Raw genomic sequence first — 26,734 nt, forward strand, 5'->3', positions numbered from 1 at the left:
GGAGGCCGCGCCCGCCCTCCCGCCGCCGCTCCCCTCACGCCGCCCGGCCAAGTTTAAACACCCCCCCCGCCGAGCCGGCCGGAGTTCGGGGCAGTTGCGTGGGGCCGCGGCCGGTGCGAGGGGGCGCCGGGCGAGGAGGGGTCGGCTGCCGGAGGAGGTGCCCCGCCAGGAGAGCGCCCGGCCGCCGCCTATGAGGGTGCCGCGGGGCCGGGCGAGCCATGGACGGCGGCGGCGGCGGGGTGCCGCCCGCCCTGGAGAAGAACGCGGCGGAGCTGACGGTCATGGATGTCTACGATATCGCCTCGGCCGTAGGGCAGGAGTTTGAGCGGGTGATCGACCAGCACGGCTGCGAGGCCATCGCCCGCCTCATGCCCAAGGTGGTGCGGGTGCTGGAGATCCTGGAGGTGCTGGTGAGCCGCAACCACATAAACCCCGAGATGGAGGAACTGCGCCTGGAGCTCGACCGCCTGCGCCTGGAGAGGATGGACCGCATCGAGAAGGAGCGGAAGCACCAGAAGGTGCGGGCGAGGGCCGGGGGGACGCGGCGGGGCAGGGCTGCCCGCGCCTGCCGCAGCCGGCCTCGGGGAGAGCTGGGCCCCGGCCCCTCCGCCGCCGTTTCCCCCCCCGCAGCGGCTGGGGAAAACAAAGAGGGAGGCTGGGGTGCGGGCCGGGATGCCGCGGAGCCGGCGGGGAGCGGGCGGGGCACGCGTGTGGGTACGGCCGGGGCAGGCTCATAGGCTCTGCGCGGATGCTGCCTTAGCGTCGCTGAGGATTTGGGTGTGTTGTTGGTTTTTTTTCCTTCCCTCCTGGAAGTTTCCTTCCTCCTTCCCTTTCTCCACCCCTTCAGCAGTCGCTGCGTTTCCTTCCCCTTGTGTCTCCCCGATTAGGACTCTTACTCCATCCCCTCTCCTGATGTGCTGCTTCCTGCTAGGCCTGGAAAGGTCACTGGCAATAATACACTCTCCTCTGCAGAGCTGTGAATGATTTAGCAGCCTAGTCTTCCTGGCACACTCATTGGGTAGGCAAGTCATAGGAGAGAGATGGAGGACTAAGTGATTTCAGGGCAGTGTTAGAGCTGAAGAGTAGGGAAGAGCACTCTCCCAGATTCCTGCTCCATCCTCTGATAGTCAGATGTTGTCTCTTGGCTTGATCTGGGGTGGTCATAGTGTTCCCTGACCCCACTCGCATGAAAGCCCAAGGTAGAGATCATTTGCCATATCCTGTTACCCTCATGTGGCAGGACAGCATGAGCTGCTCGGCTTACTGCAGTGAAAGTGGCAGATCTAATCTTTAAACCATCCAGATAACTGATTTAAAGAAATGGTTCTTCTAGTAAGTGTCTGTGTTAAGTCATCACTGCTGTCTCATGCCATTCCTGCTTGGACACACAGATTCAGAATAGAAAGGAGACAGGGAATTTCTGGAAGAGAGACCTCAAACTTCAAGAGTTGGCTTTAACTTAAATAATTTCAAGTTTTATGTTTTAAAAAGAGTCGGCTACGGGACTTTCGCTTAGCATATAAAAGATCCAGGATAATACCTGCAACAGTTTGCAGAGGAAGTCTCCAGGCAGTGTCTCTGAAAAAGATGTTAGAAGGTCTTTAATGTATAAAGCCCTGGTAAGCCTCCAGAGCATGAAGTGAGAAGGTCTAGAGAATAGATACAAGTACATGTACCAAGCCTGTGCCTTTCTAACAGATCTAACTTTGAGACAAGTGGGTGGTCTGTTGTGCTGGTCCTATACTGTGTCTGGGCCCTCTGCTAGAATTGAATTAGCTCCTCCTGAGCCCTAGCTGGCCAGAAGGTTTTCTGAGGGCATGTCACCTCTGGGAAGAACTGCCATAAGTCACTTCTCCCCATTGATTGCACAGAGACCACTGTATTGCCAGTCAACAGTAATGCTTTATCTCAGATATTTGCAAAATGCTTCAAGGTGAAGTGGATACTGAACTGGGCCCGGTTAGCAACACCCAGTATCATTGTACAAGTTGAGGTTCTGTGTAGATGCTTCTGAAGTTCATATATGTGTTAAAAAGTTTCCTAAACCTGTCAACTGCATAACACTGTACTTGCCAGATGGCAACCGATCCCCCACCAGTTAATCATCTCTACTCTGCCAGCTTCTCTAATAGTCACGAAATGGCTCACAGAGTGTTCAGACAATCCAGATGAAACTTTGGTGGAAATATATTTTAACAGGAAAAACAAAAATACATGATGCATACGTATTTTTTTATTGGAGTTGATTCCCAGTGCACCGAGTCCCTATAGAACAGTAGCGTCACATCCATCTGTGTTCCAGTGTGAGGGTTTGAAGACTAACCCTTTCACAGGACAGGTACTGGTAAGCAGAAAAAGCCAGAGACTGAGAAATAGTGGTGACCTAAAAGTCTCCAAGAAACCAATCCAGACAAGCTTTTAGTGGTCCTTGCAAGCATCAGTTTATGAGATTTTAGCACTTAAAATCTTTAAGTGAACCTGTTTTGCCTATAAACCTGGCTTAGCACTGCCTGGAGTTTCCTGAGCTGGCTGGCACCTGCTGGCCCATAGATCTGCCTTCTCTGTCTGATAATTCTGCTAATGAGGGTTTGGAAGTTAATTTCTGCTCCAATTCATTGGGCTCTTCAATAGCAATAAATAACAAAGTTTGCCTAGGCAAACCTTAATATAGTTGTGTGCTTACAGTGTGGCCACACATAAATGATATAAGTTTAAATAGTCTGGGGTTTTGTATGTGTTCTATTTCGTTTTTATCAGTATGCTTATAACTGATGAAGGTGCTGTTTTATTATTTTGCCTAAACTAGGTCAGTGCGTTATTTAAGCTGCAGAGTTATAATATGCAGCATCACTGTAAATAGCCTAGGTATTTGGCAATATAAAGTTTCATTACAGATTTGCTTTTCTCTCAAGATAGAGAGTTTCAAGTAAAATAGAGGTGATTTGTGAAATTTTCTTTACTTCTTAATGATTAAGTCTGAATAGCTTACAACACCTATATGTTACTTATAATCTATTTGTCATATAGTGTTTTCTGCAAAACTTTTAGCAAGCGTTATAAAATGACAGCAATGCAGTAATAAATGCTGGAATAAAATGGCATTTGGACCCAAAAGTCAATTGGAACATGATTTCCCATTATCAGAGCATACATTCAAAACAGAAAGCTATCCTTTAATCTCTCATCAGAGCTTATTTTAGCCTAGAGCTGTGCTTGACGGGGTTGTTGTCTGAATGTGTTTTGTTGTTAGGTAGGAAAGGGGCGTGCTGGATGAATGTAAAAGTCAGCAAGTGACTCAGCCTGGCTCCAGTGATTTGCATGAAGCTTTTTTTGTTTGAAGGACATACATGAAAAGGGAGCAGAGAATGCCCCCCACTGCAGAAGTATGATTTATGGCAAAGGCTTTTGGAACAAGTAAAGCTCTAAATACAACTGTTTTTCCTTGAGGACTTATACTTTTTGTCCTAATTTGACCTTTACGGGGATTGGTGACAGCTGCTCTTGACACACAGTGTCCTGACAAATGTGAGTTGCTGTTTTGACTGGTCTCACTGCCACTAACATAGATGCCACTCAAGACATTCCATGTAGAACAATTTACATAAGAAGCAGCACAGTTTTGTCTTGTGTTTACTATGTGGACTAGGAGCTCTGGGTTTGCTGCGCTGTATCATGCACTCATGATATTACACTTGTGTTTTGTAACAGAAGTTTAGACTAGAGATGCTATTCTTTCACATGAGCATGCCTAACACTGACTCCCCCGGCTCACGCAGTGTGATGTTTCTGGGGCATTGATAAAAGCCTTTGCGGCTGCTTCCTGGGATGCAGGAGGTAATTCTTGCTCATGTTTGGTTATCTTGCCTGACACAGCAGTCTCCTTAATCTGGTCCTCACAGCAAAATGGGGCATAAGGAGCCATCCTTTAGTTAACTTGCATGTCAAAAATGTTTGCATCAGGAATTATCTCCTCATGTCTTTCAGCATATAGCAAAAGGAGACTTCGATAGTTGGTTTTTTGATGCTGGCATTAGAAAAGTCGATGTCTTCTAAGAAATTCAAAGTAGTCTCATTTAATTGTTTTCTATAAGAATCATAGTAGGTTTGTTACTAGTTTGATCTGTAAATAGTCCAGTCAAAGACTCTTAACATGTTTAAAAATGTAAATGTGTTGTCCCGGTCTACCCTTTAGGAATTAGAACTGGTGGAGGATGTCTGGAGAGGGGAAGCACAGGACCTTCTTACCCAAATTGCACAGCTGCAGGAGGAGAATAAACAGCTGATGACAAACTTGTCTCACAAAGACATTAATTTCACAGAAGAGGAATTTCAGAAGCATGAAGGCAAGTTTGATACTTCAAATTCAGTACTTGCTTTTGTTATAAAAAGCAATACTTCATCAAAATATTTTGACTGGATATTCTGGCTTTTTTCCTATAGATTAATGCAGGTCTGGGTTTTGGGAGTTTGGGGTTTTTTTCTTTTCACCTGAATAGAAAATCTCTGAATACATGATGACACTGAAAACATGGTAAGAGGTGGGGGTAGGAGGGAAAGCAAAGCTTGAATAACTTTTTGTTTGGCTGAGAAGCATCTCTGAAAGTAAAGTCTAGCTTCATTTTTTGGTCTGTCACTTTTTTTTCTTTTTAGTTTGCATTTTGCAAAAAACATTCTTAAGCCCTCCTTATGTTTACTAATACAAACAGAATAATCCATTCAGCAATGTTTATTTCACACCATTATGCACAAAAATAAGTGCAACTGTTGATCTACTCAGGATAACTGTAAAGCAGCAAATCAAGATTTCTTTGTCTGAATTATATCAGTCCACCACGTGGAGATATTCTAGGAGAATACTGTGATATTCTCCTAGAATAGACACTGATTTTACTTGGTTTACCTGCCTTTAGAGTTCCCTTACTCGTTTGGGACTTACAGCCAATTTAGAGTAAGTGAAGAGATTTATAATCATAGAATAGTTTGGGTTGGAGGGACCTCTAAAGGTCATCTAGTTCCAACCCCCTGCCATGAGCAGGGACACCTTCAACTAGATCAGGTTGCTCAGAGCCCCGTCCAACCTGGCCTTGAATGTTTCCAGGGGTGGAGCCATCTACCACCTCTCTGGGCAACCTGTGCCGGTGTTTCACCACCCTCATTGTTTAAAAAAAAAAAAAAAAAAAAAATTACCTTCAGTCTAAATCTACTTTCTTTTTAGTTTAAAACCATTACCCCTTGTCCTATTGCAACAGGCCGAGCTAGAAAGTTTGTCCCCATCTTTCTTATAAGCCCCTTTTAAATATTGAAAGGCTGCAATAAGGTCTCCCCAGAGCCTTCTCCAGGTTGAACAACTCCAACTCTCTCAGCCTTTCCTCAGGAGAGGTGTTCCATCCCTCTGATCATTTTGGTGGCCTCCTCTGAACCTGCTCCAACAGGTCCATGTCTTTCCTGTGCTGAGGACTCCAGAGCTGGATGCAGTACTCCAGGTGGGGTCTCACCAGGGCAGAGTAGAGGGGCAGAATCACCTCCCTCGACCTGCTGGTCACTCTTCTTTTGATGCAGCCCAGGGTACGGTTGGCCTTCTGGGCTGTGAGTGCATGTTGCCAGCTCATGTCCAGCTTTTCATCTACCAGTACCCCCAAGTCCTTCTCCGCAGGGCTGCTCTCAATCCCTTCATGCCCCAGGCTGTATTGATACCAGGGGTTGCCCCAGCCAAGGTGCAGGACCTTGCTCTTGGCCTTGTTGAACCTCATGCAGTTCACATGGGCCCACTTATTGAGCTTGTCCAGGTCTCTTTGGATGGCATCCCGTCCCCCAGGCGTGTCAACCGCACCACTCGGCTTGGTGTCATCTGCAAGCTTGATGAGGGTGCACTCGATCCTACTGTCTATGTCACTGATGAAGATATTAAACAGTACTGGTCCCAATACAGACCCCTGAGGGACACCACTTTTCACCGATCTCCATCTGGACATTGAGCCACTGATTACTACTCTCTGGATTTGACCATCCAACCAATTCCTCATCCACTGAACAGTCTACCCATCAAATCCATCTGTCTCCAATTTGGAGAGAAGGGTGTTGTGAGGGACCATGTCAGAGGTCTTACAGAAGTCCAGATAGATGACGTCCATAGCCAATCTGAAAACCAGACCGCACAGCTGAGCCATTGCAGCTCTCTAATAAAGCATTAGGAACAAAGGGATATCCTTTTCCAGACACTGGAGTTTGGGATTAAATGGAGGCTTGCTGTAGGTAGATGAAACTCTGTCCAACCCTGCAGAAGTTGCACTTGCTTCCTTCCAGAGGCCGAGTACTGCTCACTTGCCCTGGGGAGGAGTATAATGAAATTGTCAAAAAGTAAAATTGTTAAACCTCTCAAGATCACCACTTTTTTAAAACAAATGGAACATTTTCAATTTAGGGGTCAATTAATATCAAAGAAGTAGCTCAACATCAGCCTTACAAACTCCATGCAAAATTTCAGAATGGAAGTGATCAGTCATGGACCATGAGGACTATGACATCTTGTTATAAAGAACCAACTTCCCCTTTGTTTTCTCTTCTTTTTTTTTCTTTTTTTTTTTCTTCCAGTGTGTATCTAGCTCACTGCAGCTCATGTGCTTCTATTTAAATATAGCCGTACTCTTCACATTCAGCTAGCCAAGCAAATGCCAGGCATGCTTTTCATGTTATTTTTACTGTGTCTACCCAAGTATGATAACACAAACAAAACCCATAAACCCATGCCAGAGATCAGATTCTGGGATCACTGATACTCTTTGGCCAAAATCATCAGTTTAAGTCAAATCACATTAATTTATAGCAACCCCACGAATGGGGATAGATTTGTCTCAACTGACTTGTTTCCATAGTCTCAAAAAGCAGTCATGCTGCTTTTTTTCAGTCTCCATCATTTGATCTGATACATATAGAGCCTATAGAGGCAGGTTTTCAAGCTAAATACTTTGTTAGCTGGACTAACTGTGACCAGACTCCAGTCTTCATATCTCAGCACGATTTAGTATTGTGATCATGTCTCCCCTTAGCGGCTAGCCCCTGGGATTAACAGCTTGCTGCTTACTCACCAGACAGTTAAAGGAGTTATTTTTAGCACAGGCAACAGAGGCCAGTGATTTGGGTGTGCAAGACACTGAGATTCAATCCTTGCCAATTAATAGTCATATCAGAGTTCACAGAGCCTCACTTCAGCATAATTAAGGTGTTTATGAGAGAGGCAGAGGCAATCCTTAAACAGGAGGGTTCTGCACAGAGGGCATCTGCTGAGAGTCAGAGCAGAGCAGGGTTCATGTGAAAGGACGTGTGGCAGAATACAAAATACACAGGAGGGATTAAAGATGAGTGTTCAACATCCATTAATGCTACTCCTCCCAAGCTCAAACTGAGCACTACTTGATGGTGCTGACTGATTGGAATATCCTAGTAAAACGCCACAAGCAAACTTGATCCAACGTGTGTCAAACAGGACAAGCAGGCTGCTGTTTAACTGCAGCAAGGGGAGCTGCTGTCTCAGGCTGGCTGTGGTATTATAGACAAGCAGCAGGATGTGAACAGTTGTGTGAACCTCTTGTGCTAGGCTGCTGAGGAACCTACAATTCCCTTTCAAAAGTGGAGGCAAACTTCTGTTCTGAATATTTAGGTAGTGGGATAGTGCCACAGGCCCTGACTGGTACTTTGTCCTGTTGTGATAGATGTTGTATAAACACAATAGTAAACAGGTCCCTAAACAAACCTAAAGGAAGTTATGTTTGTTTTTTTTTTCTCTATTTCTTTTCCTTTTTTTTCCAGCTGCTTTCCTTTATCTTGCTCGAACAATGCTATGATCACAGCAGATCACAGGAAGTTGCTCATAGGATGTGCCTAGGGAAGCCAGCTGGGTGTGCCGTTTAAGATCTTGCAGATATTAGACTTTGAATCATTTAGAGATAATTACTTTACATTTAGGGCACTTAGTGATGTCCCTCTCCTCTTCCCCAGTGCCTGAGGAAGTGGAAGAAGATGTGACTGTTTCACAAACACTTCCCACCTTTCCTTTCCCTTCCTCCTGAAATAAAAAGGATAGTGTAGTGATCTGTGCACACAATTGAAGTCTTTTATGCTTGCCAAATGTTAGGGAGAAAAATGGGCACGACAGGAGGAAAAGCAGTCAGCACTGAAATGGTACTTTATTCTTTAAATAGCATCTGCTATCTAGAGATCTGAAAGCATCTCACAAGTACTAATGAATATAGCTGCACTCACTATTCCTAGCTCCTGCTGGGGTGAAGCCACCAGTCTAAAGTTTCACTGCAGTCCCTCTGTACTTCAAGGCAAAATTTGGGATTTTTTTTCTTTTTAAATACAGCTGATGTTTTAGGCCCCAGCCCTGAGACTGGCTGCAGAGGGTGGATCCAGGAACCTGTAGTGGGGTTTGTGGATACAGTAGTGTATCATCAGACATGTGTTCTGATAGGAGAGTGTGGATCTTTCAGAAGAGTAAGTAGCAGTGTGTGTCAGTATCTACTTGTCCTCCCTGGTGGGTATGAGCTGTTATCATAGTGAAGAATTAAAATTATCCTGCAAAGAACTAGAACCTAGAGCAGAGAGATGATAAGGACCAGGGTCCAGAAGCAGAGCAGGCAGACTTACCACATAATTTAAAAAGATGAGAATGTAATACTGGAATGTGAACACCATGTCACTCTCAGATGTTTTCTGGGGTTTGACAGGAACATCCTCTGAACCAAATTCCCAGCCAGCCATGATCACCAGTCCTTTTCCCAGCAGAGCGGTTACCTGTTCTCTGCTGTACCATAGCTTTGGTCCTTTAGCAATGAGGGATTGGAGCTGCTGTTCCCCCTGTTTGCAGTGGTACGCTTTTTATGCCTGCATGGGAACCCACAGCTGCTGCAGGAGTGCACATCCGCCAAAGAATTACTCCCTTTCTCTGTCTCTCTCTCTGTCAGGTTTGTCTTGCTCTACTGTATTATCCATCAGTTCAAACTGTAGATGATCTATAAGCTGGAGTTCCAAAAGACATGCAGCCTACATTCTCTTATGGGAGCAGCTTTGTATTTCTCTGATGAGGGAAGAACATAACCAGAAAGTCTGAGCTGATGTTAGAAAGTAGAGACTTGACTGGTTGAATACATTTGATGTGTATACAGCATATTTCTGAAGTGGGATGTGGGAACTGCTTTAATATATTAAAAAGGAAGTGGCTTTCCAGCCATCCCAGAGGGGTGAGTGAATTATCACCACTTGCAGTTTCTAGATGGAGGAAGCTGAGGACCCAAGTAACTAAGTACTTTGCCAAAGGTAATATAACAAGACAGCAGTAGACCCTGGATTTGAGCTCCTGCTTGGACTTGACTTTGGCTAGGGCAGCCACACGCTGCCCTGGTCACAGCCTTTCATCTTCAAGCCATGCTATGGGATGTTCTGTAGCATGATTTTATGTTATAGTTTAGGACCATCAAACTGCGTGTCTCTGTGCAGTTATCAGGAAAAGTTAGTGTAGTAGATTTATCATCTCACCGAGTTAAAGCATCTGGTCTGTGTTTACTCTGAAGAGCCCATCACTGTAGTGCCAGTTCCCGATTATATCCGTAATGGCAGATAACGGAAGAATGCTTCCTGGTTTGTGATTTATGACATTTCCTGATGATTTGTTGGTCAGATTTCAGGTTAATCTAATCCTTTATTTATTTTCAAACAGGATCAATGTTGGATTTCTGGCAATGTTCCAAACGTCTTTCACAAGTGAAATGGTATATAGTATTTTTCTCTGGACTACAGTTGTTCTAAATTTGAATTATCACACAATAGGATAGGGAAAGCGTTGCAAAACGTGAAGGGAGAATATGTCACCATAATTCAGACTAAATTTCTGTTCTTGATTCAGGGTGGGGGTACCCTCTGAAGGTCCTGCGTCATCTCCCTTTCATCCAACACAAAACTGCATTTCAACAAAAAAATCATTCTAGTCCAGTGCACCTCAGCTGGTTTGGATCTGTATGCAATCCACAATAGTGACACGTTGTTTAGATCTTGCTGAGGATCCAGACCGTCTTTTTTACAGTTTTCACAGGGTCTTGGCCACCTGATTCTACAAAATATCACACAGATGACCAAGCTTCCTGGGGCATAGTGTGAACAATGATGTAAAACTACTGAGGCAGCAAGATGTAGCAGTGTCACTCCACTGTTATAAATGTTTCCGAGGACTGTCAGTTCCTTTTTTCAGAAGTTTCTGTGCAGTGGCTTTATGGAGTGGATTGTGTCATCTATTTTCTCTGTTACCCTTGAAGTAACCCTTAAAGCATCTTCCAGCAGCTTCTCTGTAATTCTACCAGCAGGCAACTACCAGAGTCTTTACCTAAATATTTCTCACTGTTATTGTTCTCAGTCTCAGCAGCTCCTAATTGTCCTTATTTTGTTTTCTGTGTTCTTTTTTTAACCAGGAATGTCAGAGAGAGAACGGCAAGTCATGAAAAAGCTGAAGGAAGTGGTAGATAAACAGCGGGATGAAATCAGAGCAAAGGACCGGGAACTTGGACTTAAAAATGAGGATGTAGAGGCTGTAAGTGGCTCTTAGTCTTCCTATTTGTCTTCTTTCTCACCCATATTTCCATAGCCTGGTTTCAAGTTTTAAGTTAATGTAGAATTTGTAAGCAGTGCCAGATTATTAGTCCAGTAATTGAAGTGTCCAGCATACCTGCTGGAGTGTCCAAAATGATTAGGCAGTCTTCAGTGCAGACACACACCCTCTGCAGCATTCGGAGGACCAGGCACACTTGGAACATGACTGGAAACCAGTGTAACAAGGGAGGAAGATGGGGGAAGGACAGGTTGTTTTGTTTGTTTCCTTAAAGACCTGATACCTCTCCCCTTTCACGGGAACAGGACAGGTAACTTTCTCTGGCTTCTTGAATCTCTCTCTGCTTTGGCAGGGCAAACTTCCTCAGCACCCCCATGCCTCACCCCATCCAGAGATCCCTGCTGTGGGTGAGAGGGCCACTGTATATTTTACATATACTCTCTGCACAGTTTGGTAGCAGGGACTCCACAGACACACGCCCACACCGGGGATGCAATGTGGATTACCTCTTTGCACAGGAAGGGCGTAGGGGGAAGGGGCCTGAGCCCAGCCCAGGTCACTCACTTCTGCCAGCAGTGAACAGAAGGTCGCTGAGAGGATGGGTGGCCCTGGGGACCACAGCACAAGAGATCCAGGTTTAGTCTTAGATGAATCACAGACTTCACTGTGTCTTTAGGAATCACATGATGTCTTGGTTCTTTCTGTGTCAGGAGGAGTGACCTCCTTACCCATATTTTGCTTCCCACCCTCACGCTGCCTCATCTTCTTAGGCCGTGGGACTTTTCTGGTCCTAGCGAGGGCCAGACATAGACTATCTCTGCTCTACCCACGTGCCTCTGGCAGGTGCTGTGGCCTTTCAAATTGGTGCTGTCCATATAATGCCCAGCAGATCCCATCCTGCCCTATGAGAGTGCCTAAGAGCTCAAAGCAAAGTACTTGTAGTATAAATTGAATACTAAGGATTCCTCTGTCCTGTCTTTCTCTCTTCTACTCTGGGTTAAGATTTGATTCAGAATCCCATAAACCACACTGTCCTTGAACCTTGCTTTTTTGAAACATAGTATCAGAAGTGGTGGATTTGCTTTTAGCTGGAGAATTCCCTGTGCTAGGGGAAAAAAAATGCCTCTTTACTCTGGAAACCAATTAAGTTTTGGTGACTGCAACTGTAGTCGCCAAATAGATAATATGTAGTAGATAATTGGATATTAAAAAAAACTAATCTGGGGGGTGAGGAGGAAGGGGGGGAATTTTCCAGATTACATTCAGCAGGAAGCCATTACTTTAACATAATGTTTGGGACTAGGCCATCGTGGCTGACAGCTGAATGGATGCTGACCTATTGCATCAATGTTTTGCAGCTTCAGCAGCAACAGAACAGGTTAATGAAAATTAACCATGACTTGCGGCACCGGATCACCGTTGTTGAGGCTCAGGGGAAGGCGCTGATTGAGCAGAAGGTGGAGTTAGAAGCATATCTGCAAACCAAGGAGCAGGAGATGGGCAACCTGCGAGCAGAGCTGGGGAAACTGAGAGAAAAACTGCAGGGGGAGGACAGCCAAAATGGGGAGGAAGTAAAGGTAAGAGGCACTTTAAATCACTTTTTAAACAGCCTTTTAAAAAGCTTCGGACTTCATACCAAGTACCTTTTCTTTGGATAAATGTTATTGACACACATCAGAGGCAATGGTGGGACTTGATGACGGTGTCTTGTGTTCTGGACTGACATACAGAGAGCAACGTCTCTCATTGCACTGTGACAGGAAAGGCCCCGTTAGGGTGGGTGATGACCCAGTGGAACAGACCTCTCCTTCCTAAAGGAGGGAACTGGTTACACAGGAGACAGAGTGGCAGCACGGGTTAGCACTGGGATGTCTGCATTAGAGATCAGCTCTCCCCTTAGTCTTGGCTACCCATCGTACATCCTAGGGAGTGTAACCTTTGGGTCATGCATTAGGCTGCAGAATTCGCCAGGTATCAGAACAGATCATTGCTTCAAAAGAGAGTGTTCTATTAAAAACATCATGAAGCAATCCAAAATCTCTGGAGTATCAGCTGTTAGTTTGTATTGGAGGCAGATAGTGTTTTGGTACTGCTGTATTAGTATGTTTGGCTTCATTTTGTTTGTACACATCAACCCCTTCCCCCAAAGAAGAACAAACTGATCCCATAAACAGTCTGGGTTTTCCAAGAGATAAACAGCTGACAAGTAGCTTAAGCTTTGCCAAGTATGCAAATATGCAAGCCCTAATGGGTCCCAAAGGTGCAATGCACTATGACAGTGGTGGCATGTGAACCACAGTAGAAAAGAATTTGTGTCAGAAGTGGTCCCAGAGGCAACGCAGAGCTCAGCACACTTGGTCCTCGCAGTGCTTATGGCACTTTTGATCTGTCAGGACTAAGCTGGTCTATTGCTACCAAATCAACATATAAATATTTGAAGGCACCTTTTAGAGAAACCAACTTTGGCCCTATTTCTGCTTTTGCTTCCTATTGTGCGGTGAAGTGTTACTAGTGCAGATGTTCATGAAAAGCAAATGTTACTGCTTGCATACTCAAGTACTTGCAGGAACAGGCAAAGTGACAATCTGCAAATTGAGTTGGTGCTGAGATGAGAGCAGCAGGAACGCAAACTTGAGGGGAGCTTCCTGAGAAAAAGATGCATCTCTGACCTGTTGCATCCCTTAGTCCTCTTTGTGGCTCCTGTTATTTTTCTTTGTGCATATGACACTACTTCTGTCTTACTAAAGTAAATGTGCTGTATTTCCCTTTCCTAATGCTGCTCGTAGAAGAGTACAAAGTAGGATAAGGGGTATCATGATATGAAAGAACTTAGAGGAGCGCTATCGTATAGAGCTGTTTGGCTGGATGCGATGGTAAGAGCTCCAGTACCAAGCGGCATTGTAAATGCCTGATAGACTGCAGCAGAGAGTGAAACATCCAGTTCACTTGTAGTAGGCAGGAATATACATGGGGTACCCTGGTCCCCCCTGGAATGTAACAGACAGTGTTGTGTTAACACATCACTGCTGAATTGGGCTGTATTAATAATGAAAAGGATGATTTCATTGCTCTTAATTCAGCCAGGACACCCAGCTTTGTAAACGGGGCTGTGGAGCCCAGGCCTGGAGCCAGCAGGAGTGAAAGTGTCTTCAGTCTCTGGAGAGAAAGGATGCATTCTTTACCTCTCTCTAACTCATCAGTTCCATGACAGTGGTGCCTCTTCTAATTAGAGCCGTTCCCCGCTCTCTTTGCCAGGACGATGGTTAGGAATTGCAGTAGCAAGCAGAATGCTAGAATAGCTGCATGCTCTAGAATGGGCATTGCTTGTTGGATTCAGTCAAGTACATTTGCATTGATTACAGGCTGCTCAGTCTTCGCTGATTTGAGCAAAATCTAGCAAAAATAGCTTATTTGGGCAAAGGTGTGGAGCAAATATACAAGCAAAAGAAGAGGCATCAGCTCAGACCCTAATCTAGGGGGTGAAGAAGAGGAGAAGTGTTTGGGTAATTTCCTTTGAACCTCTTGTAAGGTTGCATCAATCTTTATTTATTGTAGTCTGTGTAAAGAAATGCATTTGGATGAATGGGGTGAATCAAACAAATGGACAACTGAACATGGCTCTGCTGCTTTGTCTTTGCAGGACAAGGACTGCAATCCCTGCTGTAGAAATTGATATTGCACCAATCTTAGCCCAGCCAAGTTTAACCTGAAATCATGTATCAAAGATAGCAAAACTGTTTCATAAACACATGAGCTTAAAAGAGGGTAGGGTCAGGCTTAGAAAAAACGGACTCTGTTTAAGAATTTCAGTACTTAGCTCCTCAAATTTCCAGCTTGTATCCCAGCGAGGCATCACTGCTACACAGGAGCTCTGAGACTCTGATCTCTGCATCCTACTAGGAGGGCGGGTGGCTGAGCTGGCTGCTGGCATCTCTGATTTCACGTGCTGGCTTCTAGTCAGTCTTTGCAAAAAGCATCACATGTCAAATGTACTTTGCTACATTTCAAATGGAACAAAGTGCCCTGCATTTATTTGTATTGTTAGAAATCCTCCAGACCTCTAAAGGCCTGTAGCCGCTTTTCAGCATCTTGCTTCTGAGTACCCTTCCCAAAAGCTTGTGATTTCTCATTAAGTGGTCCTCAGCTCTGTGCAGCCGCTGAGTGGAACAACACTAGAGAGCCTGCACGATGGTCTTCTCTGTGCTGTGTTTATACAGACCACATTTCCACAATCAGATAGAGCCAAATAGTTCTGTGCAAGTGCTAGAGTCGACCTGGGTGACAGGAAGTGGCCCCACAGGCCTGGGAATCCAACTGTGTGCCTAGAGTGCAAGTTCTGGCTTCTTGGGAGCCAGAGAAACTGTGGGGTGGGAGATAAAATTCCTCCAAGTTTCCATTGAACTCTTTTCAGAGAAAAAGAAGAGACAAGGGTGGGTACACGTGCATAAATGCCTTATCTAGCATTCATCTGCAGTTTTCTTCCACTTCGTAGCTAGATCCTGGTGCTAACACCAATCCTGCTTTTTTAATAAAGGCATTAACGGGATATAAACTTAAATCTCCACTTGATATGTTTACATCCAAAGGAACCATCTCTGTGTGGGAGGAGCTGGAAGGAACTGTCATGATCTTTGCTATGGAGTTTTTTCAGTGTTTATATAAAAGGCTGATATTTGATTTACCCCATTTGTTAAGAGTATGAATCCCTTAAACTGACTTGTTTATCAAAAATTAGACTATACATTTTCAGTGGACTTCCTGGCAGTTTGGATTCCACAGGAATTTCTTCTCCACAAGAAAACTTATCACCTATAAGGTGGCTCAGGTTGGATCCTGCGCTCAGGCCTGATAGAAACAATTGGTGTTTGTTTGTTTTCCCAAACATGTAACTCTATGAAAGATTCCTGTGAGCACAGGGCTTTGATTGTAGGTCACAACACTTAGGTCTTCCTTGATTGTATGCTTCCCCCAAACACCAGGTGAAGAGAGGTAAAATAGAGTTCAGATCATCCTTCTGAGGCCTGCCACGGTCTCACCAGTCCTGTGTGTGTCATCGATCAGCCTGTGCACAGCAAAGAACAAAGTGATCAGATCACTGAGCTGTTCTTGCTGACAGTCTTTAACATGAAAAACAAATTCCTTCTACATTTTTTTCCTCTTAAAATTGCTGTGTTTCCCTTAAAAGAGGATTTAATAGTGCTGAAAGGAAGAGGTTGGGAACTAGATTGATAAATACTTCAAACTCCTCAGACATGCTCTCGCATGGTGAATTGAAAGCCCGCGTTTCACTTCCTAGGCAGAACCAAACAATGATGACTGCCTCTCAGAGTCAGAAAAGATGGCAATGGACTTAAAAGATCCGAATCGTCCAAGATTCACCTTGCAGGAGCTCCGGGATGTCCTTCATGAGAGGAATGAATTGAAATCTAAAGTGTTTTTACTTCAAGAGGAGCTTTTATATTACAAAAGGTAGGTTAGATCTCCTCTCCTGTTGCATGCTATACACAGAGGAGCCATAGGGCAGGTCTAGAAACAATAAATGTGCTCTTAAATAGTGTCCAACAAGCTTGTATTTCTGCAAAGGCTTAAAGTAGAGATTGCAAGCATACGGCTTTAGTTTGAATCTGGTTCCTCAAAATTGGGAAAAACTATGTCCTTCCCTAACTCCCAGGTTCATCCTGAATCTTAGCAGGATTACAAACATTTCATACTTTTGAACTTCAAAAATGAGGATGAGTGGGTCTAAAATGAAAATTCTACAACTTTTATTCAATACATTCCTCTTCTCCCTCTCCTTGTCGCAATGGGAAGAAAATATTGAAGGAGACCCAGTTCTAGGTGCTGCTCCATGGTTGACAGAAAAATCTCCCATTGATGTCAATGAGCTTTGAACAGATCTTTTTGCATTTCTTCATCAACAGTACTACCTCAGATTGAAGTTTAGAACTTAAAGTGCTTCCATAGCTTGGGAGGAGAACATTAATTATCTTTTCTTTCTTTCAAGTGAGGAAACAGAAGAAGAAACTAGATCCCCTCAACCTACACCCATAATTCAGTCAAAACCCTCAACTCAGCCTGAATCTGGAATCAAACGACTGTAAGTAGCATGTTTTCTAAGAGTACTGGATATAGTCTGCAAATACTAAATGTTTCTTATTGGTAGGATGACTTTAAAGAATTTTAAAATTAAGATAACCACATCCCTAATGTATGTGGGAGAGACATTGAAGGAGGACTCGACAGATATCATGAAACAGCAGTTGGCTTTGGCCAAAACTTTTGCCTAGATCTGGGACAACTTTCAGTCTCAGATTATTTCCTGTAGTACCTTTTGCTCCCTACACACCAACAGCAGTAGGGAGTCCAACAGTACTCCATGGGCTTGTGTTTATGGGCCAGACTGGTGTGCTCAAGAAGCCCACTCCTGTTCTAATGTTTTCTTCTTAAGTACACTGTTCAGGCTAACCAAAGAGCATGTGTTGCAATGTTTTATTATAGCTGGTATGAGCTGGTGAGCTCTTAAACACAGACACCTGATCTTCCTAGAGAATTTTCCCATCTGGGCCCCGTAGTCATACTTCAAAGGGAGGTGCTAGTAGTTATGGTCTTACCCAGAGCACCGCTCAGCCTGTCCTGTGTGCCCGAAACTGAAGTCAGTGCCAGATCTCAGTGTGCAAGGATTGAAGGAACGATGCTCCTTTTCAAGTAAAGTCCCGGTTCCTTAGCACACAGACCCTAAGGTGGTGGAGTGTCAGAAACCACTGGCCCTAGGTCACACTCAGAAGATGTGTAAAGAGTTGTTCGCAAGTAAATCCAGCTGCAGACCTGTAGCAGTTGAGCATGGAGAGCAAGGTTTCCTCATGACCTCGCTGTGTCCGTTTCCCTGTTGACCTAAGCCTTTAGACCCCGACTTGCACTATGTGTACAGCACAAAAACCTTTTGTTTGCTGAAGAAATTTGCTGCTGGAGAGGATGCCAACTTTCTTGGCTATAAGAACCCCACCTTCTTCTGGTGAAGTATTTAATGTTGCTGTCTGAAACCTAAGCTTACTATCAGAAGTGTGCATTTACTAGTATATCACTTAATTATAAAATCACAGTGTTAGCCAATCCATTTGTCTGTTGAAACTCCCTCCTTGTACATCTATTTATTCCAAATTAAGTCTTGTAACCTTATAGCAAGCCTTTGGATTTTTGTGATACTGGAAGCTTAACTTTGTTAACTGCATAAATGATTTTGGAAGAGTAATTTCCACAGAAAAAGCTCTTCCATTCCGTCCCCATGTCCATAACCTTCAGTCCTTGTTTAATAATAGCAGCAGGCCTGTGAGAGTAAATTCCACTGGAAGATCTGGTCTGATCCAAAACACCACAAAGTCAGGAGGGCACTTTTGATTACTTTCAGTAGACTCCAGCTTCTGTCTGTGCTGCTTTGTTTGCTGAGAGAACCATTCCTCTCACATTACTAGAAAATACACTTTGAGTTTGGACTTAAGTTTTCATTCTGCAACTGTGATGATAATAATAATACTTTGTCTCACAAGATCTCCACTTTAAAACTTCTTTTTTCTTTTAAATTTATTTTAGTACTCTTTAAAGCTTATCCCATTGTGGGGGGAGGCTGGTTTCAGCTTACGCAGTTTGTGTTGATGGCAGTTTCCATGCTTGATTTATGAAGCAAAGGCAGCATAAAAATGTAAATAGATGTTGTAAGAGCACATGCTGACGAGGTGTTAGCTTTGCCTCTGCCTTCTGCATACATGCGTAAGCAACACAGGGAGCCATGGTAGGAGGCACATAAGTGTTTTCAACAAGTTATCTCAGTGCTTGCTTCCTCTCAGTTAATTTATCAGTGGAAACCTGTTGAGCATCAGACCATTCAATCAATGCACATTTTCAGACACCTGTCTAATCTTTCTGTTCCTCAGATTCTTTGTGAAATTCATGTAACTATAACCGCATACAGTAAAGCATAAAATCATGTTGGTTTGGCCCCTTTCAGAAAAGGCAAGAGTCCTCTTTTGCCACACAGTGGAAGCACGTATTGAACCTGCTGTTAAGATGAAATTACTTTCTTTAGCTGTCATGCTCTGTCCCCAGGTTTCTTTCTGCTCTCTCTTCATGTAGCCATCACATTAAATAAGGGAAGATAAAACCGTCCACTTAAGTACCCTGAAGGATGGTAATAGTTTTCAGGTTTGTCTTATTCTTGCAGCCTGTCTGGATGGGATTTGTCTAGTGTGGATTTATTTTCTTTCCTCCCTCCTCTCTGTGTGTGTTGTCAACAGTATACTTGTAGATGGGCTTTAAAAAGACAGGAAATTCCATTGCTGGGAAGAACAAAAAACCCAAGTGTAGCGTCTGCTCTGTCCTGTTATACCACCCCTCCTGCCCACCTGCAGTCCCTGCCCTCTCCCAGGCGGGATGCTGTCAGTACCTGGCTGTATGGCTATCTGGGGAACACACCAGCGCATAAACTCTCCATACCTAACGCTGTGAGGAAAACTTGTAATGCTGATATCTGCATACAGGGTGCTTTTACGAATGAAAGTAGGGTTGCTTTTCCCTCTGCTTCAGAATTCCTCCTGATTTAAACAAAAAGCTGAAGTACAAAAATAGGAGACTTTGTTGCTGTCCTCTCGAGAGAAGTTTTATTCTTGCCTGTGTAATGTGCCCTTTTTCCCTTGACCACGCAGTATCTCAGGGAATGAGACGTGTATACGTAGCCTGTGCCATCTAAGATGTGCTCATGTGATTCTGTGCTGCATCCCCATAAAGAAAGAAAAACAGAAGCTACAGAAATCAACATTTTTTTACTCCCAGGGTTTGCACGTTTGGGGAAAACTCTGAGTTCTGATCTCAGACTGATTGATTTCTGCATTTCACTCTACCACATCACATGTCAGAGTTTAGATGAAATAATGTAACCAGGAGGCTTTACTGAGGAGGAAAAGTACAAGGATTAAAAATGCTCCCTCTGTTTTGAGCAGAAAACGCCCTTTTGTTTTCTCTTTAAGGATACGTGCTTGTTTGTCACTGACGTAATGCCTGAAACAGCCATAAGTTTTCTTCCTATTCTTGCAGTCTACAAAAGCTGATGTGTCTGTCTCATTTCTGCAGCTCATGGACCATGCCACAATGTGTAAAAATAGAAGTCCTAGCTACTGCTAATGATACAACAACGTTTGCTTGTTTGTTTTCATTTTTAATCTAAGAATAGCAGTTAGAGTGACTGTGTTGGGGAGAGTTGCATTTGATCACAAGTGAAATGTCTCTCATGATGTCAACTTAATCTTTAATTGACATTAGTCCACAGTTCAAAAAAATATTTGGCACAAGGGAGAACCTCTGAGGAGAATCCTTAGAAAAACAGAGGGTGTTCCAGGTATGGATGAAGGTGTGTTGGCAGGTTTGTGCGGGGCTGGCTGGGCATAGAGCACCTAGCCAGCGTGCTCCCTCAACCTCTAAGTTGCATGAATCGTGTAATGCGTAGTGAAAGTGCTGAACTCTTACAAAGAACCATCTTGCTGCTAGCCAGCGAGAAGGTGTTTCTGCTAGAGTAGTTGCAAGTTTTCACCTAAGTATTTAGCTGCCTGCAGCTGGCATCTTTCTGCATGTGAAACAATGCAGGTTCTTCTGGAACAGATACACAGGCCCTTTAACCAAGTAGCTTGCATAGGAAGTTATTTCAAGATTTCACCTGCAATACTGTTTTTTAACTTGAAACTATCAACTGTAACATTTGTAAAATCTTTAACTGTAATGCTGGTCCTGTCTAACCCTGTTTTTTGTGCAAATATCCAGTAGTCACAGCAGAGTCCTGTTTTGTATTTCTTAACATACACCTTCATCGTTCATTTCATTATGTATGTGCCTGTTTGTCTCCTGGGAAGAAAAATGTGCACTCTGCTCTGCATTGCTAGAGGTGGTAATACCTTGATGAAATCCAACCCGGATTGCAGGCTGCCTTACAAGAGAAAAGTGGTATCTTTTAGAAATTCAAAAGCAATTTAAACTGTTTCAATGAGTGCTTTTTCTAAATAAGAGTTTTTCACTGAGGAGAGCTGTCTTGGGTGATGCAGATCCACCTCTCCCTGTAACATGTCCTGTGTGATAATTCAAAGTAACCCTGTGTATCATGTTTGCCTCTTTTCTTTTTAATGGAATGCTTTTTCTTTCCCTTGCTCCAGTCTTATCTCTTCTGTGTCTGTACTTTTCTGACCAGGATCTTTACAGCCATAATGCCCATGGTAGCAGCTGGATTGATTCCAGATGATCCCACATTGCAGCCAATAAGAAGACTTGTGTCCCTTGTAGGAATTTTTTTTTAAACGTGTGGTACCGTGGTTTCCTTTTGCATGACCCTGTGTTAACATGCACTGCTGGTTGCATTCTCATCGGCTGCCTGTGGGATCACAGAAGAACAAAATGCCAATCAGAATGACCAGTCAGTACACAACTCATCGTAGTCCTCCATGCTCATCCTCAAGCATTGACATTTTATCACCTTTTGCCTTAATGTTATCGTGCTAAACCAATCATTACTCCTTAGAAAATTGTTGCAATATGCAATTTTAACCAGCATCTGTTAATTTTGCTTACTAAGCGTGCCTATTCACAATTCACACCAATTCTTTTTAAGAAATCCATGTCATTCTAATGACTTGTTACAAATCAGTTGGTTAGATTTACAGAATGTAATGGCTGATATCTACATTAATTTCCAGCGTTAATTACAGGCTGTTGCTTCCATGTGTTTCTATCTATGCTCTGTATATTTTGTCTCAAGTTACGTATTTTGGAATAGAGTATACACTCTCAATAATCAATTCTGTCATACTATTCTTGGCTGTCCCTGGAAGGCGTACTGATAGTTGTTAATGCAAACTCTCTTTGCATTAGAACTGCTGCTTTAGTGACCTTCATGTTTACAGCAGCAACACGGTGTTTAAGTTCCCTTCCCCTCCACACAGACGTGCTTTTTCCAGGCATCGTCCATGAGAGTTTTCTAGGCATAATAACAATTTTCATTGTTTCAGAAGGAGTTAAAAAAGCCTAACCCTTCTGCTTCATGTAGAGATTTTACAAACATATTTTTCTCTTACTTAATTTCATGGTAAAGTGAAAAATCACTGACCTTTGACATTTGAAATTTACTGCATAAATACAGCAGTCCTTTGTGTGGACTTCAAGATACTAAGCCTGACCATGCAGGACCAAACATGCTCAGCAGAAAGCCTCAGTGACTAGACACTTCTTTTATCAGCTGGAATTGGATCTGGCCCTGAAAAGACATAGCATATGTGTGTGAATTTATGAGCTCCTGTGATGAAGGTGGTAGAAAAGTAGGGGCTAATTAAGCGCAAAAGACTTATTTCACTATTAAGGCTGCACATTTGAAGCCAGGAAATGCAAAAGTTCAGGTCCTGCTAGCAACATTAGTTATCTGGCGTTGCACTTGTGTAGCTTTTTATATCACTTTCTAGTCAAGAAATAATTATTCTTAATATTCTTGATATTCTTAATAATTATCATCATGCCTACCTGCACGTATGATAGGATATTTTTTCAGGAAGGCTGCCTTAAACCTCATGTGACGCTCAAATACAACCTCTGATGTGACTAGAGACATCGAAGGCAGAACTCCCTGGTCTGCACAAGGCGGCTTGGACGGTTGGCATCATGGTACTGAGGGGAGACCTGAGGGAGTGTGGGTGGAGGAAGAACACTGAGGACGGTGGGGCATGGACATAGGGTCAGGTTTATGCCCTGACAAATATTCCATCACCTGCCAAAGTTGAGTTTATATTTGCATAGTCTCTTACTGTAGCAGCATTTAGCAATCCCCATCCTGGAACAGAACGGCATTATGCTTCGTACTGCGCAACAAAACAATATTTACCTCCTGAAGTGCCCCATGAAAACCAAAAGGGTATGCAGCCAGTTCAAACCTTTGGTAGCTGGAACCACAACTTTTGCATTTCTCAGCAGACCTAAACACTGCACTAACACCTCTTGTACTGAACTCATGACAAATGTTGAATTTGCCTAATCAAGTAACTTCATCCAATACAAATAAAATGGTACTAAGGATTTTTCCAACCGTATTTTTTTAGCTCTGTTGTCAGCTGGCAATTTGCTGTTGTATTAAATGGCTGTTGGTTCATGTACGTCATTATCTTAGAGCACCCAAGCCGTGTGACAGGAAATGACGTGCACACTTGTGTGCATTTGTTTAGAGCCTTCATCCTGCAAACTCTTGTGCACGTACGTGCCTTTATTCATTTATTTTTGCAGGAATCAAGTCTATCTATCAAAGTCTGTACACCCGGAAAAAATGTGGAGGCTTATTTTATCTTATGAATGTCCCTGCTGACACCCTTAAAAACATTTTCTATTTCTGCTTCATGGTAAATTATACAGATTTAATGCCAAAGATACCACTTTACTTATGCCAAGAAACTAACCTGTATTGTGCCGCTGCTTCATCTGAGGGCTGGGAAAGGGTGAATATACATCTCAAATGATACCTGCACCTTGTAGAGTCAACAGCATTTAGAGCTTATTTGAAGTTTCCATAGCCAAACCGCTTGAGATTGCAATGACTTCATCTCTAATAACATTTTGACATGCACTCCCATCAGGCTTCACTGCCTTGATTTTTGCAGATGCAAACAGATTTTTTTGCTCTGTGTTTTGTTGTGCTGTGTATCGTGTCGGGCGTTTGAAGTGTTTTCAAGACAGTAAACAATCTTCTTTCTTTTCCCTTCCCTCCCTTACTTCTCCCTTCCCGGAAGGTTTAGTTTCTTCTCTCGTGATAAGAAACGTATGCAGGCATCACAGAAAAATGTCCACTTCCAGGATACTTTTGGAGAATGGTCAAATTCAAATAAAGATGACTCCTACACCGAACAAGGACAAGAAGCCCTGCAGCACCTGTGACTAAAACATGGAGGTGTTCAGTTTACCGCAGTAGATCTCAACAGTCTAGTAACAAGAAGCTTCTGTAAACAAATCCAGCAGCTCATCACTTTTATTTGCCTTGCACACCTCAGTGGTTGTGTTTCAGATGTACTCTTCAGAAGGGATCCCTCGCTGTTTACTTGGTGACTGTTTGCTGAAAACAGAATCCAAGCTTTGTAGTAACAGTTGCTGACACCCTGGGACATCGAAGCTTCTAGATGACTTGTTTTGAGCTGAATAACAAGTCTATGGTCTTGTTCATGCATTAACTACAGTAACACAAGCTTCTTTAAACCAAAAAAAAGGACCTGTGCCATTACTAGAAGTTTGTTTGCAGTGTACAATATCTAGTGGCAAAGACTATTCTACCCTATTTGTTAACACTATCGGATGTTTGCTTTTTATTTCTGTAAGAATTTTTTCAAGAGGGATAGGACAGCTGGCCACTCTCCATGGCACGTCTTAGCACTGCTGTGTCCTGTCAAGTTCAGCTGGCATCTGCATTTTGCAGCGTAACCACCTGGAAATCCACCTGATACAAAATTATGAACTGGAGTAGCCTGGAGAGGGATAGTGAGTGTACATTTCCCTTGCTGCATATAGTGCCTAAAGCATGAAGAAACGGATGTATGAGGTGAGCGTGCCTTGCATTTTGCCATGAGTTTTGCAGCATTAATGGAAAACAAATTGCTTATGAGGAGGAATTCTAACACTTGAATTTTTTCCTTCTTAGCAGGGACTTCCCCCTAGAGTAGCAGACAGCTGCTGTAAAGGAATTAGGTCTTTCTCCCACAGACAGGTTTTGAATTAAGACACACTCTACTTTCCTGTCTAGATAAGACTTCCTCACTTCAGAGTGAAAGACATCCTCAACCAGCTGACATCAACTATTTTAACTGACTTAGAGATGACCCCAACTCAAAATGTTTTCTCTGACTCGACTAAACACTACTTAGGCAGAGCGGATGAATTCTGTATGTGCAGGCTGCTCCACTGGTGTTGGTTGATGTGGGTAGCCTGCAGTTACAGGGACTTAACTCACCAGCAAAAGCCCGGCACAGCTGAGCTGCCAGGAGGTGGGAGTTACATCTGCTTTGCATTTCAGCTTGTGAGACCTCAGTCGTACTTACAAAACCCATGACACTAAAGCCCCGTGCAGTGTAACTGCTGCGTACGGTCTGGCGTCAGCACACGCCCTTGCCGCTGCACCACACACTCCACCAAGGCGCCTAACCAGGCGGGAGAGGGCGAGCGCATCCGTAGCTCCTTGTGAGGGAGGTGCTGAGGTCATTCTGTGAACTTGGCTGTATGCTAGGAGAGCCCGCGCTGGAGCGCAGTGCTGCTGGTGAGCAGCATCTAGTTATGACAAGGCCGCGGGCAACTTCTGCGCACGTAGCTCAGTGCAGGGGCCTGTGAGCTGCTGTTGGCACCTGACCCCCAGCAACTACATCTGCTCCATAAAGAGCCTCTTCTCAGGAGTGGCACTAAGAACAGGAAACAATGCTTAGGCTGGAGTGAAGCGCCAACTACTCCAGGTACTGAATGTAGGAGGAAGTCTCGAAGGACTCCTAGATGAGAGCGAGCTGGAGGGTTTAGTGCAGGCCAGTTGTTTTTAATACAGGGTGATCCAAGACTCTGGGTTCTTTAATTTGTATGAGCAGCAAATGGTTCTTAGCTCATCTATAGTGAAACTGTGCCAGGAAACCATTCTTTGCAGGGGTGGGCTGAACGCTGCTCTGCTCCTGACTCTAACTGTGCTTCATTTTGAACATGCACCTTCTGCGTGTTCTAGGTGGGGAAAGTGTTTACCGTGCCTCCCTGGTGTCATTGCAGTTCGCGGCAGGGGGGGATATGTGGCCTTATACGAAAGACATCTGCATGTGAAATAGTGACGGTAGCATCTGAGGTCAGTATTAGGCAGATATGCTTTTGCCTGGTTACGTTTTGGTAACATATCTTAAGCTTTATGCTTACAGAAAACTGTATCCATAGAACAGCAGCACTTGCTCCCTTATGTGAAAAGGAATTCTTAAAGGGGGGGGGGGGGGGAGTGTCTTAATTTAATGATACTTAAGTTGCTAAGATCTCAATTTCACATCCATATTAGGAAAAAAAAAAGTACACTACAGTTATATCAGGCAGTTAAAATAAATTGTGAATGATGCCTGTGGAGTCTCTCCCTAGCACAGTTTACAGTCATTCGGCACATTTAGAAGAGATGCAGTGATCAGAAACAATGCAAGAATGCAGCGAATGCACGGCCTGAACAAGCACATCACTTTTGCAATCAGCTGAGAGCAATGAGCTGGGATAACAGAAATACACAGACTGAACTGTTTTTCCCCGGCACCTAAGCTGGTGTATTACAAAGGACGTCTCCCGGCCTAGTGCACGTAAAGCTCATCCCTACGCCGGAGCCCAGTGCACTGTTGTGGGGTCAAATCTGCAGCCAATTCAAACAACGGCACTAAGCAGTACAACCTTCCCACACTCATCTCTGTAGCCCATTACCTCAAAAATCTAATTAGTTACTCCTGACCTGCTCGCATTAACCACCTTGCTCCTCATTCTCATGCTAGAAATGCCCAGTTTATACACTCCAAGTACCATCAGAAAGGATGGCGTGTAGGGAAGAGTATGTAAAGATTTGAAGATCTGTCATGTATTGTTTCTCAGTATTCTAGTAAAATCTGCTTTTAGAAAAGGGGCCAGGATGTTGTCAGGTAAGGGGTGTAACAATCCTGTCTGCAAAGTGCAGGATCACTGAAGTTTTTTTGGGTTGGTTTTTTTTTTTTTTTCGGTTGGGCAGTAAATCATTTTAACACTTTAATAAATATTTCTGAAAAACAAGTATTTCTGCAAGACTTCTGTGTCCTTTTTGTTGTGGAAAGTTAATACCATCTCATCTTGGGAATGCAGCGTACGGGTCTGTCTGCTTTCCCCTGAAAAAGGCTCATCCAACTCTTCATGGAAATAAAGCCCCAGACTGGGTAAGGTTTAGGATAGGGCCACTCAAAGGCTGATTAAAAAAACAGTTTAAAATACATTAGCAAATATTTAGGAACTGCTTATGATGACAAAGAACATGACAGAACCTTTTCTAGAAAGCACTGTAAGCGCTTCAATGGGAGATGTGTGTCTGTATGCACATCCTGGCTCTGAAAAAGGAGATGC

The 26,734-nt window shown here is 43.7% G+C and overlaps 1 protein-coding gene across 3 annotated transcripts; it reads left to right on the forward strand.

Annotated features, from left to right (window-relative positions):
• Window positions 1–218: 218 nt before the first annotated feature.
• On the forward strand, window positions 219–26,402 carry RILPL1 (Rab interacting lysosomal protein like 1). 3 transcript variants are annotated; one of them, XM_059827484.1, is made up of 8 exons: window positions 242–518; window positions 4,193–4,343; window positions 10,461–10,579; window positions 11,956–12,174; window positions 15,894–16,066; window positions 16,602–16,694; window positions 20,823–20,910; window positions 23,395–23,434. In XM_059827484.1, the coding sequence occupies exons 1-8, from the start codon at window positions 282–284 to the stop codon at window positions 23,398–23,400; spliced, it is 1,086 nt and encodes a 361-aa protein (XP_059683467.1). In that variant the 5' UTR covers window positions 242–281; the 3' UTR covers window positions 23,401–23,434. The 3 variants fall into 3 exon arrangements, with proteins under 3 accessions (XP_059683466.1, XP_059683467.1, XP_059683468.1); XM_059827485.1 differs by lacking the exon at window positions 20,823–20,910 and adding an exon at window positions 19,907–19,982 and having other exon boundaries at window positions 23,395–23,431; XM_059827483.1 differs by lacking the exon at window positions 20,823–20,910 and having other exon boundaries at window positions 219–518; window positions 23,395–26,402.
• The last annotated feature ends 332 nt before the right edge of the window (window positions 26,403–26,734 follow it).

Source organism: Gavia stellata, chromosome 21 (genome assembly GCF_030936135.1).
Source record: "Gavia stellata isolate bGavSte3 chromosome 21, bGavSte3.hap2, whole genome shotgun sequence".
Lineage (NCBI taxonomy): Eukaryota > Metazoa > Chordata > Aves > Gaviiformes > Gaviidae > Gavia > Gavia stellata.